The sequence below is a fragment of the Chiloscyllium plagiosum genome, unplaced genomic scaffold, assembly GCF_037043375.1.
Source record: "Chiloscyllium plagiosum isolate Xiang-an unplaced genomic scaffold, Cpla_swu_hap1 HiC_scaffold_12, whole genome shotgun sequence".
Lineage (NCBI taxonomy): Eukaryota > Metazoa > Chordata > Chondrichthyes > Orectolobiformes > Hemiscylliidae > Chiloscyllium > Chiloscyllium plagiosum.
Genome location: NW_028270150.1, coordinates 106447986 through 106465615, shown reverse-complemented (window position 1 = coordinate 106465615; position 17630 = coordinate 106447986). Strand labels below are relative to the sequence as shown.

Sequence of the window (17630 nt, the reverse complement as noted above, 5' to 3'; positions counted from 1 at the left end):
CAGTGCATTCCAGATCAGCGTAACCTGCTGCTGAAATATATTTCTCCTCATCACCCTACCGATTCTTTCATCAATTATCTTCAATCTGGCTATTGATTCTCCCTCGAGTGGAAGCAGTTTATTTAGTTCTTCTCCATTAAAACTTTTCGTAATTTTGAGCTGGTCTATTAAATCATCAGGCAGCATCCGAGGAGCAGGAGAATCGACGTTTCAGGCATGAGCCCTTCTTCAGGAATGAGGAAAGTGTGCCAAGCAGGCTAAGATAAAAGATAGAGAGGAGGCACTTGGGGGAGGGGCGTTGGAAATGCGATAGGTGGAAGGAGGTTAAGGTGAGGGTGATAGGCCGGAGTAGGGGTGGGGGCGGAGAGGTCAGGAAGAAGATTGCAGGTTAGGAAGGTGGTGCTGAGTTCGAGGGTTGGGACTGAGACAAGGTGGGGGGAGGGGAAATGAGGAAACTGGAGAAATCTGAGTTCATCCCTTGTGGTTGGAGGGTTCCTAGGCGGAAGATGAGGCGCTCTTCCTCCAGCGGGAAGACTCAAAGCCCTCCGCTTCTTCCTTTCCCACCGTACCAACCAATACCCTTCCACTGACACCCTCCTTCGACTGACTGAATTGGTCCTTACTCTGAACAACTTCTCTTTCCAATCCTCCCACTTCCTCCAAACCAAAGGAGTAGCCATGGGCACCCGCATGGGCCCCAGCTATGCCTGCCTCTTTGTAGGATATGTGGAACAGTCCATCTTCCGCAGCTCACTGGCACCACGCCCCACCTTTTCCTCCACTACATCGATGATTGTATCGGCGCTGCCTCGTGCTCCCACGAGGAGATTGAACAGTTCATCCACTTTACTAACACCTTCCACCCCGACCTCAAATTTACCTGGACCGTCTCAGACTCCTCCCTCCCCTTCCTAGACCTCTCCATTTCTATCTTGGGCGACCGAATCAACACGGCCATTTACTATAAACCGACCGACTCCCACAGCTACCTAGACTACACCTCCTCCCACCCTGCCCCCTGTAAAAATGCCATCCCATATTCCCAATTCCTTCGTCTCCGCTGCATCTGCTCCCAGAAGGACCAGTTCCAATACCAGATGGTCTCTTTCTTCAAAGACCGCAATTTCCCCCCAGATATGGTCGACGATGCTCTCCACCGCATCTCCTCTACTTCCCGCTCCTCCGCCCTTGAGCTCCGCCCCTCCAATCGCTACCAGGACAGAACCCCACTGGTCCTCACCTACCACCCCACCAACCTCCATATACATCGTATCATCCATTGTCATTTCCGCCACCTCCAAACGGACCCCACCACCAGGGATATATTTCCCTCCCCTCCCCTATCAGCGGTCCGAAAAGACCACTCCCTCCGTGACTCCCTCGTCAGGTCCACACCCCCCACCAACCCAACCTCTACTCTCGGCACCTTCCCCTGTAACCGCAAGAAATGCAAAACTTGCGCCCACACCTCCCCCCTTACTTCCCTCCAAGGCCCCAAGGGATCCTTCCATATCCGCCACAAATCCACCTGCACCTCCACACACATCATTTACTGCAACCGCTGCACCCGATGTGGCCTCCTCTATATTGGGGAGACAGGCCGCCTACTTGCGGAACATTTCAGAGAACACCTCTGGGACTACCTGGCCAACCAACCCAACCACCCCGTGGCTCAACACTTCAACTCCCCCTTCCACTCCACCAAGGACATGCAGGTCCTTGGACTCCTCCATCGCCAGACCATAGCAACACGACGGCTGAAGGAAGAGCGCCTCATCTTCCGCCTAGGAACTCTCCAACCACAAGGGATGAACTCAGATTTCTCCAGTTTCCTCATTTCTCCTCCCCCCAACCTTGTCTCAGTCCCAACCCTCAAACTCAGCACCACCTTCCTAACCTGCAATCTTCTTCCTGACCTCTCCGCCCCCACCCCCACGCCGGCCTATCACCCTCACCTTAACCTCCTTCCACCTATCGCATTTCCAACGCCCCTCCCCCAAGTCCCTCCTCCCTACCTTTTACCTTAGCCTGCTTGGCACACTTTCCTCATTCTTGAAGAAGGGCTCATGCCCGAAACGTCGATTCTCCTGCTCCTTGGATGTTGCCTGACCTGCTGCGCTTTTCCAGCAACACATTTTCAGCTCTGATCTCTAGCATCTGCAGTCCTCACTTTCTCCTATTAAATCATCACTTTAAACACTTCTGTTATAAATAGGTCAAATCCAACTTCTCTGATATTTTATACAACTGAATTCCTTCATCTCTGGAATAAATCTGGTGCATCTCCTATACAACCATGCTAAGGCATTGACATCTAATACTGATTCTTGGGGACACTTCTGTATTCGTCTAACCAGTCTGATAAACAACCGCTCACTATCACTCTCTGCTTTCTGTCATTATACGTTTTGTATTCAAACGGTGGTTGCCTATTCGGTCCCATTGGTTTCAGTTCGACTAACAAATACACTTTGCACAATTTTATTAAATGTCTATTGAAAGTCAACACAAACAACACTCATCTCACAGTCTTTAACAAATTTAGTTTGATTGTCATTTTTAATTGATTTTTTTTGCAAATGGCTCTTTATTTATCACACATCATGCTTCCCCATTCTGGCTGTCTGGCCTGCAGACCTAGACTTCCCAGGTTTAATCTGCTTTTTTTTTAAACATTTACAAGCACCCCAGTCCTCTGCCAACATTCTTTTATTGAAAAGCAATTAAATATTATGGCTACAACATCTGCTATTTTCACCTTCCTTCCCTCAGTATCTTAGGAATCATCATATTCAGATCAGGTCACATAAAGAGTAAGGAGAGCTGCAAAAAGGAACAACAAAATATTCTGAGAGATGAGAAAGATGTCATGCAGTTTTTATAGTTATATTTAGTTTAAAAGTATGGCTGAGATTAATGTGTCTCCCTCAACAATAGACACAATGATATTGTAATTTAAATAAGGTGCTAACAGACTTGCTAAATACATAAATAATTTGGAAAACCATCACAGATATGACGGGCTAAGTGCATTAGTTCTTGGAATGAGAGAGAAGAAGTTGAGTTGACTAATACATCTTGTGTTCTGAAAAATGGAAGATGATCTTATTGAAACCACAAGTTTCTGAGAGGCCATTTTCCCTGGTTGGAGAGCTTGGTATTAAGGGATTTTGTCTCAGAAAATGAGAGTGGACCAATTAGGACTGAAAGGAGGAGAAATGTCTCCATTGAACATTGTGATTCTCTGGAATTTTGTACTGCTGGGGGTTAGTTCAGTACTTTCAATACAGTGATCAATAATTCTGGACTCTGAGAGAATGTTGAGTCCTCGTTTTCCCAATAATAGGAATAACCAGGCCCAGGAACTTCACATTATCGTCTTTAAGTTTTTGATGCAGATATGTGTCAGTTACATGGATGGTTCAAGACAATCGCAAAGATGTGAAAGCTTCACAGGTGGACTAAGGCTGCTGCTACCTGTCTGATCACAGATCATATTCTTCGTACCTTGTGCTTTCTGTGGTTTTGGGTGTAACTGTAATTGTTCTGTCTATAGCAATGTTATTTTCTATAACAATGTTAATTTCTATAGCAATTTCAAGTTCTGTAGCAATGGCACTTGAAACTAATCTCTGCCATTACCCCCTGTTGTTCACTAAAGTGCTTTAACCATTAAAGTGCTTTTGGGCGGCACGGTGGCTAGCACTGCTGCCTCACAGCACTAGAGACCCGGGTTCAATTCCTGACTCAGGCGACTGACTGTGTGGAGTTTGCACATTCTCCCCGTGTCTGCGTGGGTTTCCTCCGGGTGCTCCGGTTTCCTCCAACAGTCCAAAGATGTGCAGGTCAGGTGAATTGGCCATACTAAATTGCCCGTAGTGTTAGGTAAAGGGGTAAATGTCGGGGAATGGGTGGGTTACGCTTCAGCGGGTCGGTGTGGACTTGTTGGGCCGAAGGGCCTGTTTCCACACTGTAAGTAATCTAATCTAATCTAACCATGAGCCATGATTCAAGTGCTTCACATCACATGAAACTAATACTGCTGTTGCTCCCTACTGTTCACCTTCAATCATTTTAAAGGTCCCACATTCCCTCAATAATCAGTTCCCCATTTAGCAATACAAAACCACTGTTCTTGTCCTGTAAGTAGCTGCTTAGAACTCAAATCTGATCTGATCAAGTCCCATTATGTTTTAGTGTGGTGCTCGAAAAGCACAGCCAGTCAGGCAGCATCCGAGGAGCAGGAGAATTGACTTTTCAAGCAAAAGTTCTTCATCAGAAATGCGCTCCTTCATGATTCCTGATGAAGAGCTTATGCTCAAAATGTTGACTCTCCTGCTCCTGAGATGCTGCTTGACCGGCTGTACTTTTCCAGCGCCACACTTTTTGACTCTGATCTCCAGCATCTGCAGTCCTCATGTTATTCTTTGCTTTTTTTTTTCTGCTAAGAACTCATCCCTGATCTAATCAAGCCCCAATATGTTTTCTCTGATCTGATTAAGTCCAGTTTAACCCTTTCTTGTTCTGTGGACTTCCACTAAAGGGATGTGAGGATGTGGGAGGAGTGTGATGTTAAAACTGAAGATGAGCCATGATCTAATTGTGTTTTGCAGTGGGCTCTCAGGGGTCCATGACCTACTCTTCTGATTTCTATTAATGCATTTATTTGCTCCTGATAAATGTCTCTTAGCTCCTGCTGGAAATTTGAATATCCAGTCATTCAATAATGAACCAAATTAGCTCACTTGTGATGTCCTCTAACAGAATGGCCCACTAACAGACACCATCTAGGTAACCAGATGAAGGGTAGCTTCTGCTCCATTGCATCTTAGGTTTTAGCCAAGAATTCAGGTCATTCTTTCAGGAGATGAAGGAGAAAAATAAAGAATGAATCAAAAAACGATCAAGGGCAAGGTTTGAAAAGCAGAGTACTGCAGATGCTGGAACTCAGAAATAAAAACAGAATATGCTGGAAGAACTCAGCAAATCTTGTATCATCTGTGCAGGGAGAAAACAAAGTTAATGTTTCAGGTCCTTTATTCAAACTGGCAAAAATTAGAAATGGAATACATTTTGAGCAAGAATTAGGTGGCATAAAGGCAAAAGGAAGGTCTGTGATTGCATGAATTAGTCTTCCAGGAATGATAGGAATAGTGATGGGGCATGAACAGAAATAAAGAAACAAAAGATGTGTCAAGAGTAAGTGCTGGATGACTGTAAGAAGAAAAGCAAAACATCTGTACTGTAAACTGCTCTGATTCTGGATGCAAAGGAAAGGAAACATGATGAGCACCTCTGCATGGGGAGGCCAAATACGGACTGTGTGACCACTTTGCAGAACAGCTCCATTCTGTCAGAGACCTGAAACATTAACTCTCTTGCCCTCCCTGCACAGATGCACTGACCTTTTTAACTGTTTTAGCATTTTCTGTTGATGAAGTACCTTTTCATGATATGATGAAAACTAATAATAATTAAGAGTTTGAAGCTTATGTATTTAACACAACTAAATTAAAATGGTAATGGAGCAGCAATGAGAGTGTAGATTGATAAATACCCAGGATCTGATGGGCTTCTACTCCAGGGTCTTAAAATAATTAGAAGCTGATGTTGTTTATATTCCAAGTCTGTATTGGTTCACATATTGTATGTATAGGAGCAAGACCGAACCATTGGCACCTTGAGCGTATTGCACAATTTGTTAAGACTTTGGCTCCACTTTCTGTCCCCATACCCTTTGACTCCCTTGTCAGTCAATGATCTGTCTAAATCAGTCTGAAGCACGTTCAGTGACTCTGCCTTGATTATTCTCTGGGGCATAGAATTCCACAGCCTATGATTCTTTCTGCGAACAAAAGGAAACAAAATGAGCATCTCTGCACTGGGGAGGCCAAATACAGACTTGGAGTAATGGGTACCGTTCTGGTCACCACATTACAGGAAGCACTGGAAAGGGTACAGAGGAGATTTACCAGGATGTTGCCCGGTATGGAGGAAAGGTTTTCTGATGAAAGGCTGAGGGACTTGAGGCTGTTTTCATTAGACAGAAGAAGGTTAAGAGATTACCTAGTAGAGATACATAAGAGGATTAGATAGGGTGGACAGTGAGAGCCTTTTTCCTTGGATGACGATGGCTAGCATGAGGGGACATAGCTTTAAATTGAGGAGTGATAGAAATAGGACAGATGTAGTTTCTCGACTCAGAGCGTAGCACCAGTAGTACACTGGCCAACTTTAAGGGCATTTAAATGGTCACTGGATAAATATATGGATGAAAATGGAGTAGTATAGGACAGATGGACTTCAGGGGTTCAGATTAGAGTGGTGCTGGAAAAACACAGCAGGTCAGGCAGCATCCAAGGAGCAGGAAAATCGATGTTTTGGGCAAAAGCCCTTCATCAGAAATGGAGGCATGGAGCCTCCAGCGTGGAGAGATAAATGGCAGGGGTGGGTGGGGCTGGGGAGAAGATAGCAAAGAGAACAATGGGTGGATGGAGGTGGGGATGAAGGTGATAGGTCAGAGGGGAGAGTGGAGTGGAAAGGTGGGAAGGGACATTGGCAGTTAGGACAGCTCATGAGGACGGTACTGAGCTGGAAGATTGGAACTGGGGTAAGGTGGGGGGGTGGGGAAATGAGGAAACTGTTGAAGTCCACATTGATGCCCTGGGGTTGAAGTGTTCCGAGGCGGAAGATGAGGCGTTCTTCCTCCAGGCGTCGGGTGGTGAGGGAGCGGCAGTGGAGGAGGCCCAGGACCTGCATGTCCTCGGCAGAGTGGGAGGGGGAGTTGAAATGTTGAGCCACAGGGCGGTGGGGTTGATTGGTGTGGGTGTCCCGGAGATGTTCCCTAAAGCGCTCTGCGAGGATGCATCCAGTCTCCTCAGTGTAGTGGAGACCGCATCGGGAGCAACGGATACAATAAATGATTTTGGTGGATGTGCAGGTGAAGGGCTTTTGCCCAAAACGTCGATTTTCTTGCTCCTCGGATGCTGCCTGATCTGCTGTGCTTTTCCAGCACCACTCTAATCTAAACTCTGGTTTCCAGCATCTGCAGTCCACACTGCAGATGGACTTCAGATCGGTTTCATAGATCAGTGAAACGTTGAGGGCCCAAGACCTGTACTGCGCTGTACTGTTCTATGTTCTAATATCTCACTGAAAAAAAAAATTATCTCCATCTTTTTGGGAGACCCATTATTTTTAACCTATTTCCTCCATTATGGTCACTCCCACAAGATTACATATTTTCTCAGCATCTTGCCTGTCAAGTCCCCTCAGTTTCAGGAAGATCGCAGAATCATTTTGGTGCAGAAGGAGGTCATTTGGTCCATGATGTGTGCACCAGTTTGCCACAAGGATCGGTGCTAGGTCCACTGCTTTTTGTCATTTATATAAATGATTTGACGGTGAACGTAGGAAGTACAGTTAGTAGGTTTGCAGATGACACCAAAATTGAGGTGTAGTGGACAGCAAAGAAAGTACAACGGGATCTCGATCAGATGGGCCAATGGACTGAGGAGTGGCAGGTGGAGTTTAATTTAGATAAATGTGTGATGCTGCATTTTGGAAAGGCAAATCAGAGCAGGACTTATAGCAGGACTTCATGGCAAGGTCCTGGGAGTGTTAATGAACACAGAGACCTTGGAGTGCAGGTTCATAGTTCCTTGAAAGTGGAGTCACAGGTAGACAGGATAGTGAAGAAGGCATTTGGTATGCTTTCCTTTATTGATCAGAGTATTGAGTACAGGAGTTGGAAGGTTATGTTGCACCTGTAGAGGACGTTGGTTCGGCCACTTTTGGAATATTGCGTGGAATTGGGATGTTGTGAAACTCGAAAGGGTTCAGAAAAGATTTACAAGGATGTTGCCAGGTTTGGAAGATTTGAGCTACAGGGAGAGGCTGAATAGGCTGGGGCTGTTTTCCCTGGAGCATTGGAGGCTGAGGGGTGACCTTACAGAGGTTTATAAAATCATGAGAGGCATGGATAGGATAAATAGACAAAATATTTTCCCTGGGATGGGGGAGTCCAGTACGACAGGACATAGGTTTAGGGTGAGAGGGGAAAATTTTGAAAGGGACCTCAGGGGCAATTTCTTCACACAGAGGGTGATGCGTATATGGAATAAGCTGCCAGATGAAGTGATGGAAGGTGTTACAATTACAGCATTTAAAAGGCATCTGGATGGGTATATGAATAGGAGAGATTTAGACAGATATGGACCAAGTGCTGACAAAAGTAATTAGATTAGGTTAGGGTATCTCGTCACCATGGATGAGTTGGACTGGAGAGTCTGTTTCTCTATGAGGCACTCAGCACCCTGATTTGGAACTATATCACCATTGGGTCACTTGGTCAAAATCCTGAAATTCTCCCCCTAACAGCTCTGTGGGTGTCCTGACACCTCAAAATTCAAGAACTGCAGCAGTTTGAGAAGGCAGCCGACTATCACTTTCTCCAGCCAATTAGGAATGAGTAATACATAATGGTCCAACCAGTGACCCCCCACATCCTATTAGTTAAAAAAAAGTACAGCCAATATTTGTGCTGCGCTGTTCCATTGATGTTCGGTTTATTGATTGCAGTGGCTCTCAATTATTAACATTGTAGAGATTTCAGGTTATGAGCTGTGTTCATCTCTGCGATGGATGTAGTGGAGCTACTGTTTCCAGTTTGGAATTCATCCTTTACATCAAACTAATGCACTCTGGTTGCTATGTGATAATCACTACACTTTAAGATGAATGAATATATGAAATAACATGAGTACTGTAGGAATAATTTTGTGAGGCTACTATTGCATTTGGGAACATAAGGTAGGTGATATAGACGACCAGTTCAGATACCACAATCAAACTGGCAAGACTTCTCATTGGGAGAGGAACCTGTAAGATTATTTCTCAAAAGTGCAATTTGTATCAGTGGATTTTTCCAGTTGCTTCCAAACAATTTGATGTATTAAGTTATTTTAAGCCTGATATTAGGGGGCATAGACTAAAGTGAGAGGGGAAAAATTTAAAGGAGATGTACAAGGCAAATGTTTTACACAGAGGATATGGATGCCTGGGATGTGCTGTCACAGGAGATGGTAGAAGCAAATATGATAGCAATATTTAAGCTGCATTTGGACAGACACATGAACAGGCAGAGAATAGGGGGGTACGGACTATGTGCAGGCAGTTGAAATTCATTGAGAGTGGCATCATGGTTAGTACAATCATGGTGGGCCGAAAGGACTGTTCCTGTGCAGTACTATTCTATGTTTTGTGTTTTATTTCCTTTTTCAACAGGTGATATTTTTAGCTGCAATGCAGTTGATAACCCCAAGCCCCGATCTGAGCTTGCCATGCTTCGGCAGTATGGCCCTGATGTGCCAGAGTCAATCCTTCAAAAGCTTGTGTCTGCCTTTGGCGAGTTGAGGAATATGGCTGATCAAGGAATAATAACCTACCCTTATTCAACAAGGGAGGTTGTTAACATTGTAAAACATCTCCAGGTACGTGAGCTCAGGTGAATACTAGTTTAACCTTGTGTAGGACCTGTCTGGTTTTAAACATTCTTTCTAATTTAACAAACCAGAAACTTTTCAGAACGTCTGAGAGCTTTAGTCATTGTCTTCTAATACTGTTGTTCTTCTATAGTTCTTGGGTACAAAACTTGAAGCTGCAGTACAGTACAGTACTGAAGGAGAGCTGCAATGCCATTTTTCAAACTAAATGTTAATCTGAGATGCCAACTTCCTCTCAAACGAATATAAAAGACCCTTGGCTTCATTTCAAAGAAATGCAAGGTTGTGATGCCTCAAATAATTCCTCTTCTGAAGATGCGAAATGTCTTCACCAGAGAGTGGTAGAGTCAGCGAAGCATAGAGCATGGAAACAGACCCTTCAGTTCCAACCAGTCTACGCCAACCATAATCCTAATCTCAACCAGCCCATCTGCCTGCTCTTGGCCAAACATTTCTTATTCATGTGCTTATCTCAGTGTCTTTTAAACATTCTAATTGTATCCACATCTACCACTCCCTCTGGAAGTAGATTCCATACATGACCCACTGTTTGTGTAAAAACAAATCGCCCCTCGTGTCTTTTTTAAACCTTTCTCTTCTCACCTTAAAGATATGCCATCTAGTCTTGAAATTCCCCATCCGAGAGAAAAGCCACCTGCCATTCACCATATCTGTACCCCTCATTATTTTATTTACCTCTCAGGTCACCTCTCAACTTCTTTCACAGGTAAGCCTGTGGAAATCTCAACCACAGAAAGTGGTTGAGGTCAAATTTCAAGAAAGAGTTAAATATAATTCTCAGGGATTATATTTAAAGGGATCAAAGAGTATGGGAGAAAATGGAAGTAGGATACTGAATTGGATGGTCATACTGAGGGGATGAATGGCCTATCTTGCATCAAATTGCTATGTTTCTTTGTTTATAATATTTATCCCTCAATGAGTCTCTCACAATCAAATTGTCTGGTAATTGTATTGCTGTTTGTGGGAATTTGTTGTACATCAATTTGCTGCTGCATTTCCTACATTGCAACAATAACTATAATTGAAATCGGATACAAAATGTTTTAAGATGGTTGGTGCATGTGAAAATCACTAAATAAGTGCAAGGCTTCCCTGCTATGGACTTCCCTTTACTCCATCTTCCAATCCTCCCTGCATCCTCCTCCCTCCCTCCCTCCTTTAGCTTCCATCCTTTCCCCTCCCCTCATGCATTCCACTCCTCCTTTGTCTTCCCATCTCCACTTTCCCCATCCCTTCCTTTCTCCTCCTCCTTTCTATCCCCTCCCATCCTCTATCCCCTTCCATTTCCTCCCCCTCCCTTCCTGACTTAAAGTACTGTCTTCTTTCCCTCCACAACAATCAATGGTAGATATTTTTCCTTTCATCCAGCTGCATGCCAGAATATCCCCAAACATGATTGGCAGGTTTGTGAGCCACACCTACTTTAATTTCAACGTTTTGTTTATTTTAATTGACGTTTGGTTCTTGTTCCTTTGTTGAATGTGTGTTAATATTCTAGGTTTATCTCATCAGTATCAGGGTAAGAAGGCTGGAGACTGGGATTAGTTGAGAATCCGGCAAAGGAGGAATAAAAAGACATTAAAGACAGAGAAAATAAATTATGAGGCAAAATAGCAAGAAATATGAAAACTGACAAGAAAGGTTTCTTTAAATATATAAAAAGGAAGAGCAAGGTCAAAGCAAATATAGACCCCTTACAAAATGAATTTGGGGAATAAAGAAATGGCAGTGTAGGTAAACAGATATTTTGCATCAGTCTTTACAATGGAAGATACTTTGAACATTCTATTAATACTAAAGAATCAGGGGAAGGAATTAGGTACCATCACCATCATTACAGAAGTCATATTAGACAAACTAATGGGGCTAAAGGCAAAGCAGTCCCCTCCTCCTGATGATCCCAAAAGAGGTAGCTCCAGAGATGGTGGATGTGTTATATGTAAGTTTCCAAAAATCCTGGGATTCTGCAGAAGTACAAAAGGGTTAGAAAATTGGTAATACAATACCCCATTCACAAAGGGAGCGAGGCAAAAAGCAGCTAACTACTAGCTGTTGTTGGAAAAGTATTGATTAGATTAGATTAATTACAGTGTGGAAACAGGCCCTTCGGCCCAACAAGTCCACACAACCCGCCGAAGCTCAACCCACCCAGGCCCATTCCCCTACACCTAATACTACGGGCAATTTAGCATGGCCAATTCACCTGACCTGCACACCTTTGGACTGTGGGAGGAAACCCGAGCACCAGGAGGAAACCCACGCAGCCACGGGGAGAACGTGCAAACTCCACACAGTCGGTCGCCTGAGGCGGGAATTGAACCCGGGTCTCTGACGCTGTGAGGCAGCAGTGCTAACCACTATGCCACCGTGCCTCCAAAATTGGAATAAAATATTAAGGATGTTTCTGCAGAACATTTGATATATCATACAAAGAAAGAACAAAGAACCTTACAGCACAGGAACATGTCCTTTGGCCCTCCAAGCCTGTGCTGATCCAGATCCTGTATCTAAACCTGCTGCCTATTTTCTAAGGATCTATATCCCTTTGCTCCCTGCCCGTTCATGTGTCTGTCTAGATATATCTTAAATGATGCTATTGTTCCCGCCCCTACCACCTCTACTGGCAGCACATTCCAGGCACCCGCCACCCTCTGCACGAAGGACTTTCCATGTATATCTCCCCTAAACTTTTCCTCTCTCACTTTGAACTCGTGGTCCCTAGTAATTGAGTCCTCCACTCTGGAAAAAAGCTTCTTGCTATCCACCTGTATACACTGCTCATGATTTTGTAGGTCTCAATCAGGTCCCCCCCAACCTCCTCCTTTCCCATAAAAATATTCCTAATCTACTCAACCTTTCCTCATAGCCAGCACCCTCCAAACCAGGCAACGTCCTGGTGAACCTCCTCTGCACCCTCTCCAAAGCATCCACATCCTTTTAGTAATGTGGCGATGCAGTATTCCAAATGTGGCTGAACCAAAGTCTTATACAACTGTAGCATGAGCTGCCAACTGTTGTATTCAATACTCCGTCCAATGAAGGAAAGCATGCTGTATGCCTTCTTGACCACTCTACTGACCAGTGTTGCCACGTTCAGGGAGCGATGGACTTGAATACCTAGATCTCTCTGTACATCAATTTTCCCCAGGACTTTTCCATTTACTGTATAGTTCGCTTTTGAATTGGATCTTCCAAAATGCATCACCTGGCATTTGTCCAGATTGAACTCCATCTGCCATTTCTCTGCCCAACTCTCCAATCTATCTATATTCTGCTGTATTCTCTGACAGTCCCTTTTCCTATCAACTACTCCACCAATCTTAGTGTCATCTACAAACTTGCTAATGAGGCAACCTACACCTTCCTCTAAATTATTTATGTATATCACAAGCACCAGTGGTCCTAGCATAGATCCCTGTGGAATACCACTGGTCACAGTTCTCCATTTTGAGAAGCTCCCTTCCATTATTACTCTCTGTCTCCTGTTGCCCAGCCAGTTCTCTATCCATCTAGCTAGTACACCCTGGCCCCCATGTGACTTCACCTTCTTCATCAGCCTGCCATACGGAACCTTATCAAACACCTTACTAGAGTCCATGTATAAGACATCTAAATCCCTTCCCTCATCAATCAACTTTGTCACCTCTTCAAAGAATTCTGCTAGCTTTGTGTAAGACATGACCTTCCCTGCACAAAACCTGCTGCCTTTCACTGATAAGCCCATTCTCTTCCAAATGGGTATATATTCTATCCCTTAGTATCTTCTCCAGTAGCTTCCCTACCACTGACGTCAGGCTCACAGGTCTGTAATTGCCTGGATTTTTCCTGCTACCCTTCTTAAACAAGGGGATAACATTAGCAATTCTCCAGTCCTCCGGGACCTCCTCAGTGTTCAAGGATGCTGCAAAGATAACTGTTAAAGCCCAACTGTTTCCTCTTTTGCTTCCCTCAGCAACCTGGGATAGATACCATCCGGACCTGGGATCTTGTCCACCTTAATGCCTTTTAGAATACACAGCACTTCCTCCCCCCTTATGCCAACTTGACCTAGAGTAATTAAAGATCTATTCCTAACCTAAACATCCGCCATGTCTCTGACCTCGGTGAATACCGATGCAAAGTACTCATTAAGAATTTCACCCGTTTTCTCTGACTCCACGCATATCTTTCCCCCTTTGTCATTGAGTGGGCCAACCCTTTCTCTAGTTACCCTCTTGCTCCTTTGGGATTTTCCTTAACCCTGCTCGCTAAGGTTATCTCATGACCCCTTTTAGACCTCTTAATTCCTCGTTTCAGATTGGTCCTACGTTTGTGATATTCTTCCACAGCTTCATCTGTCTTCAGTCGCCTAGACCTTATGAATGAATCCTTTTTTCCCTTAGCTCGTCTCTCAATTTCACCTGTCATCCATGGTTCCCTAATCTTGCCATTTCAATCTCCCATTTTCACAGGAACATGTCTCTCCTGCACTCTAATCAACCTCCCTCTAAAAGCCTCCCACATATCAAATGTGGATTTCCCTTCAAACAGCTACTCCCAATCTACATTCCTCAGCTCCTGCCGAACTTTGGTGTAGGGGTTGGCCTTCCCTCAATTTCGCACTCTTCCTTTCGGACCACTCTTGTCTTTCTCCATGAGTATTCTAAAACTTAAGGAATTGTGATCACTATTCCCAAAGGAAACCTCACCTGGCCGGGCTCATTCAACACCAGGTCCAGTATGGCCCCTTCCCGAGTTGGACTATTTACATACTGCTCTAGAAAACCTTCCTGGATGGTCCTTACAAATTCTGCTCCATCTAGACCTTTAACACTACGTGAATCCCAATCAATGTTGGGAAAATTAAAATCTCCTATCACCACCACCCTGTTGCTCCTACATCTTTCTATGATCTCTCTCGCGTTCACTTTTGGGAGACCTGTAATACAATCCCAACATTGTTACTGTACCCTTCCTATTTCTGAGCTCTGCCCATATTGTCTCACTGCTTGAGCAGTGCTGTAATCAAGCAGAGTCAACATGGCTCATGAAAGAGAAACCGGGTCTAACTAATTTATTTGAGTTTTTTGAGGAAGTCTCAACCAAAGAGGAACCAGTCGATGTATTGTATTTGGGCCTACGTAGGACAGAACCCTTAAAAACATTAACATACAGAGGGATCTAGATGTATAGGTCTGCAGTTCCCTGAAAGTGACAATAGAAGACAAGATGTTGGTCAAGAAGATGTATGGCATGCGTGCCTTCATTGTTTGGAGCATAGAGTATAAAAATTGGTAAGTCTTGTTGCAGCTATGTGGAACTTTAGTTAGGCCACATTTGGAATATTCTGAACAGTTCTAGTCACTACACTACCAGAAGGATGGGAAGGATTTGGAGAGGGTACAGAACTGGCTTGCTGGGATGTTTCCTGGTCTCGAGGGTATTAGTTATGAGAAGAGATTTGACAAACTTGGTTTGTTTTCACTTGAATGTCGGAAGCTGAGGGGTGACCTGATAAAAGTTTGCGAAACTATGAAAGGTGTGGATAGAATGGACAGTCAGAGTCTTTTTACCAGGGTAGAAATTACTAAGGGATATCGGATTTAAAGTAAAAAGATCTAAGTGTACGGGAAATGTGAGAGGCAAGTTTTTACACGAGATAATAAATGTCTGGAATCCACTGACAGAGAAAGTGAGAGAAGCAGATACAATAGCAGCATTTAAGAGGCATCTTGGCAGATATGGGGATAGGGGGATGCAGACCACACAAAGGCCAAATGTTTTTAGTTTAGTAAGGCATCATGTGTTGGCACAGGCTTGCTGATAAAAGAGCCTGTACCTGTACTGTACTGTCTTTGTTCCAGAAGGCATTAATCAAAGTACATCACAAAGGGTTAGTTAATTAATAAAAGAGCCTATGATAATCGAGGTAGTATATTGGCATGGATCAAGAATTGGTTCATAGGTAGGAAACAGTGAGTGGGGTAAGGGTTTATTTTTCACTTTGACAAATCATGACCAGTGAGGTTTTCACAGGGATCATTGTTCGGTCTGCAACTTTTCAGTATTTGGATGAAGAAAGCGAATGGACTGTAGCCAAAGTTGTAGACAGCACAAAAATAGCTGGAAAGAGAGAATGGGTGCTAACGGTTTACAGAGAGATTTTGATAGGTTAAGTAAGTGGGCAAAAAGTTGACAAATGGAGTACAATGTGGAAAAATGTGATGTTGTTCATTTTGGAACAGACAATAAAAGGAAAGAATATTATTTAGATGCATAAAAATTACAGAAAGATGTAGCACAAAGAGACTTGGGGGTACCTGTGCAAAAAATATAGAAAGCTAGCGCCTGGGTACAGCAGGTAATCAGGAACAATTATGGAATGTTGGCCCTTACGTCAAGGGTTAAGGGAGAAAGGGCAGCAAAGTGGATATGAGGAACATTGGATCAGCCATGATTCTTTAGTTTTACACAATTCACTGAGCCAGCTTTTAAGTACAAGCAGGTATTCATGTAACTCCTCTTTATCAACATTTACCCCATCTGCTGTCTCAACAATTCCTCCTTCACTGTGGCTTTGACACCAATTCTTCCTTGGTGAAAGAATTCATTAGCTATTGAGTGATAGAGGTTTACAGCATGGACACAGCCTCTTCAGTCCACCTTGTTCATGCTGCCCAGTTTTCACAATTAACCTGCCTGGGAAGTTGTTGTCATAGGTGACTTCAACTTCCTGAATATTGATTGGAACTTCCTTAGTGCAAATAGTTTGAATGGACCAGACTTTTTCAGGTGTGCCCAGGAAGGATTCTTGACTCAGTATGTAGATAGGCTGTCTCGAGGTGTGGCCATATTGGATTTGATGCTTGGCATTGAACCAGATCACATGTCAGACCTCTTGGTAGGACAACATTTCGGAGATAATGATCACAACTCCCGAATCTTTACTACAGTCATGGAGAGAGGTAGGAGCAGATGGTACGGGAAAGTATTTAATTGGGGGAGGGGGAATTACAATGCTATTAGGCAGGATCTGTAGAGCATAAATTGGGAGCAGATATTCTCAGGGAAATGCATGACAGAAATGTGCAGGTTGTTTAGGGAGCACTTGCTGACAGTGCTCGGTAGGTTTGTCCCACTAAGGCAAGGAAGGGATGGTATGGTGAAGGAATCTTGGATGACAAGAGATGTGGAAAATCTGGTCAAGAGGAAGAAGGAAGCTTACTTAAGGTTGAGGAAGCAAGGAGCAGACAGGGCTCTGACGGTTTCAAGGTAGCCAGAAAGGAACTGAAGGATGGACTTAGAGCTAGAAGGGGGCATTAAAAAAACCTTGGCAGGTAGGATTAAGGAAAACCTCAAGGTGTTCTACACTTACATGAGGAACAAGAGGATGGCCAGAGTGAGGACAGGGCTGATCAGGTATAGTGGAGGGAACTTATGTCTGGAGTCAGAGAAGGTAGGGGACGTCCTTAATGAATACTTTTCTTCAGTGTTCACCAATGTCGTTTGTGAGGACAGTGTGAAACAGGCTGATACGCTCAAACAGACTAGCGTGAAGAATGAGGATGTGCTGGATATTTTGAAAAACGTGAGAATAAATGAGTCCGCAGGGCCAGACGGATATAACCACGGTTACTATGGGAAGCAAGGGAAGAGATTCCTGCACATTTGGTAATGATCTTTACGCCCTCACTGTCCACTGTACTAGTTCCAGATGATTGGAGGGTGGCAAATATTCAAGAAATGGAATAGGGATAACCCTGGGAATTTCAGACCAGTCAGTCTTACATCTGTGGTGGGAAGATTATTGGAAAGGATTCTGAGAGATAGAATTTATGATTATTTGGAAAAGCATAGCTTGATCGGAGATAGTCAGCACGGCTTTGTGAGGGGCAGGTCATGCCTCACAAACCTTATTAAATTCTTTGAGCATGTGACAAAACACATTGATGAAGGTGGATTTTAGCAAGGTGTTTGATAAGGTAAGATCATTCAGAAAGTAAGGAGGCAAGAGTTACAGAGCAATTTAGCTGTCTGGATAGAGAATTGGCTAGCCCATAGAAGACAGAGGGTGGTCGTTGATGAAAAGTATTCAGCCTGGAGCTCAGTGACCGCTGGTGTTCT

General features: G+C 44.0%; 1 protein-coding gene across 4 annotated transcripts in view; it reads left to right on the top strand.

The window, feature by feature from the left end:
- Positions 1 to 17630, top strand: part of vwa8 (von Willebrand factor A domain containing 8) — a 367132-nt gene that overhangs the window by 187725 nt on the left and 161777 nt on the right. For all 4 annotated transcript variants that reach the window (XM_087993166.1, XM_087993165.1, XM_087993168.1 and 1 more), the window contains one exon: positions 9286 to 9491. In XM_087993166.1, coding sequence (XP_087849292.1) covers positions 9286 to 9491 — 206 coding nt within the window. The remainder of the gene's footprint in view (positions 1 to 9285; positions 9492 to 17630) is intronic.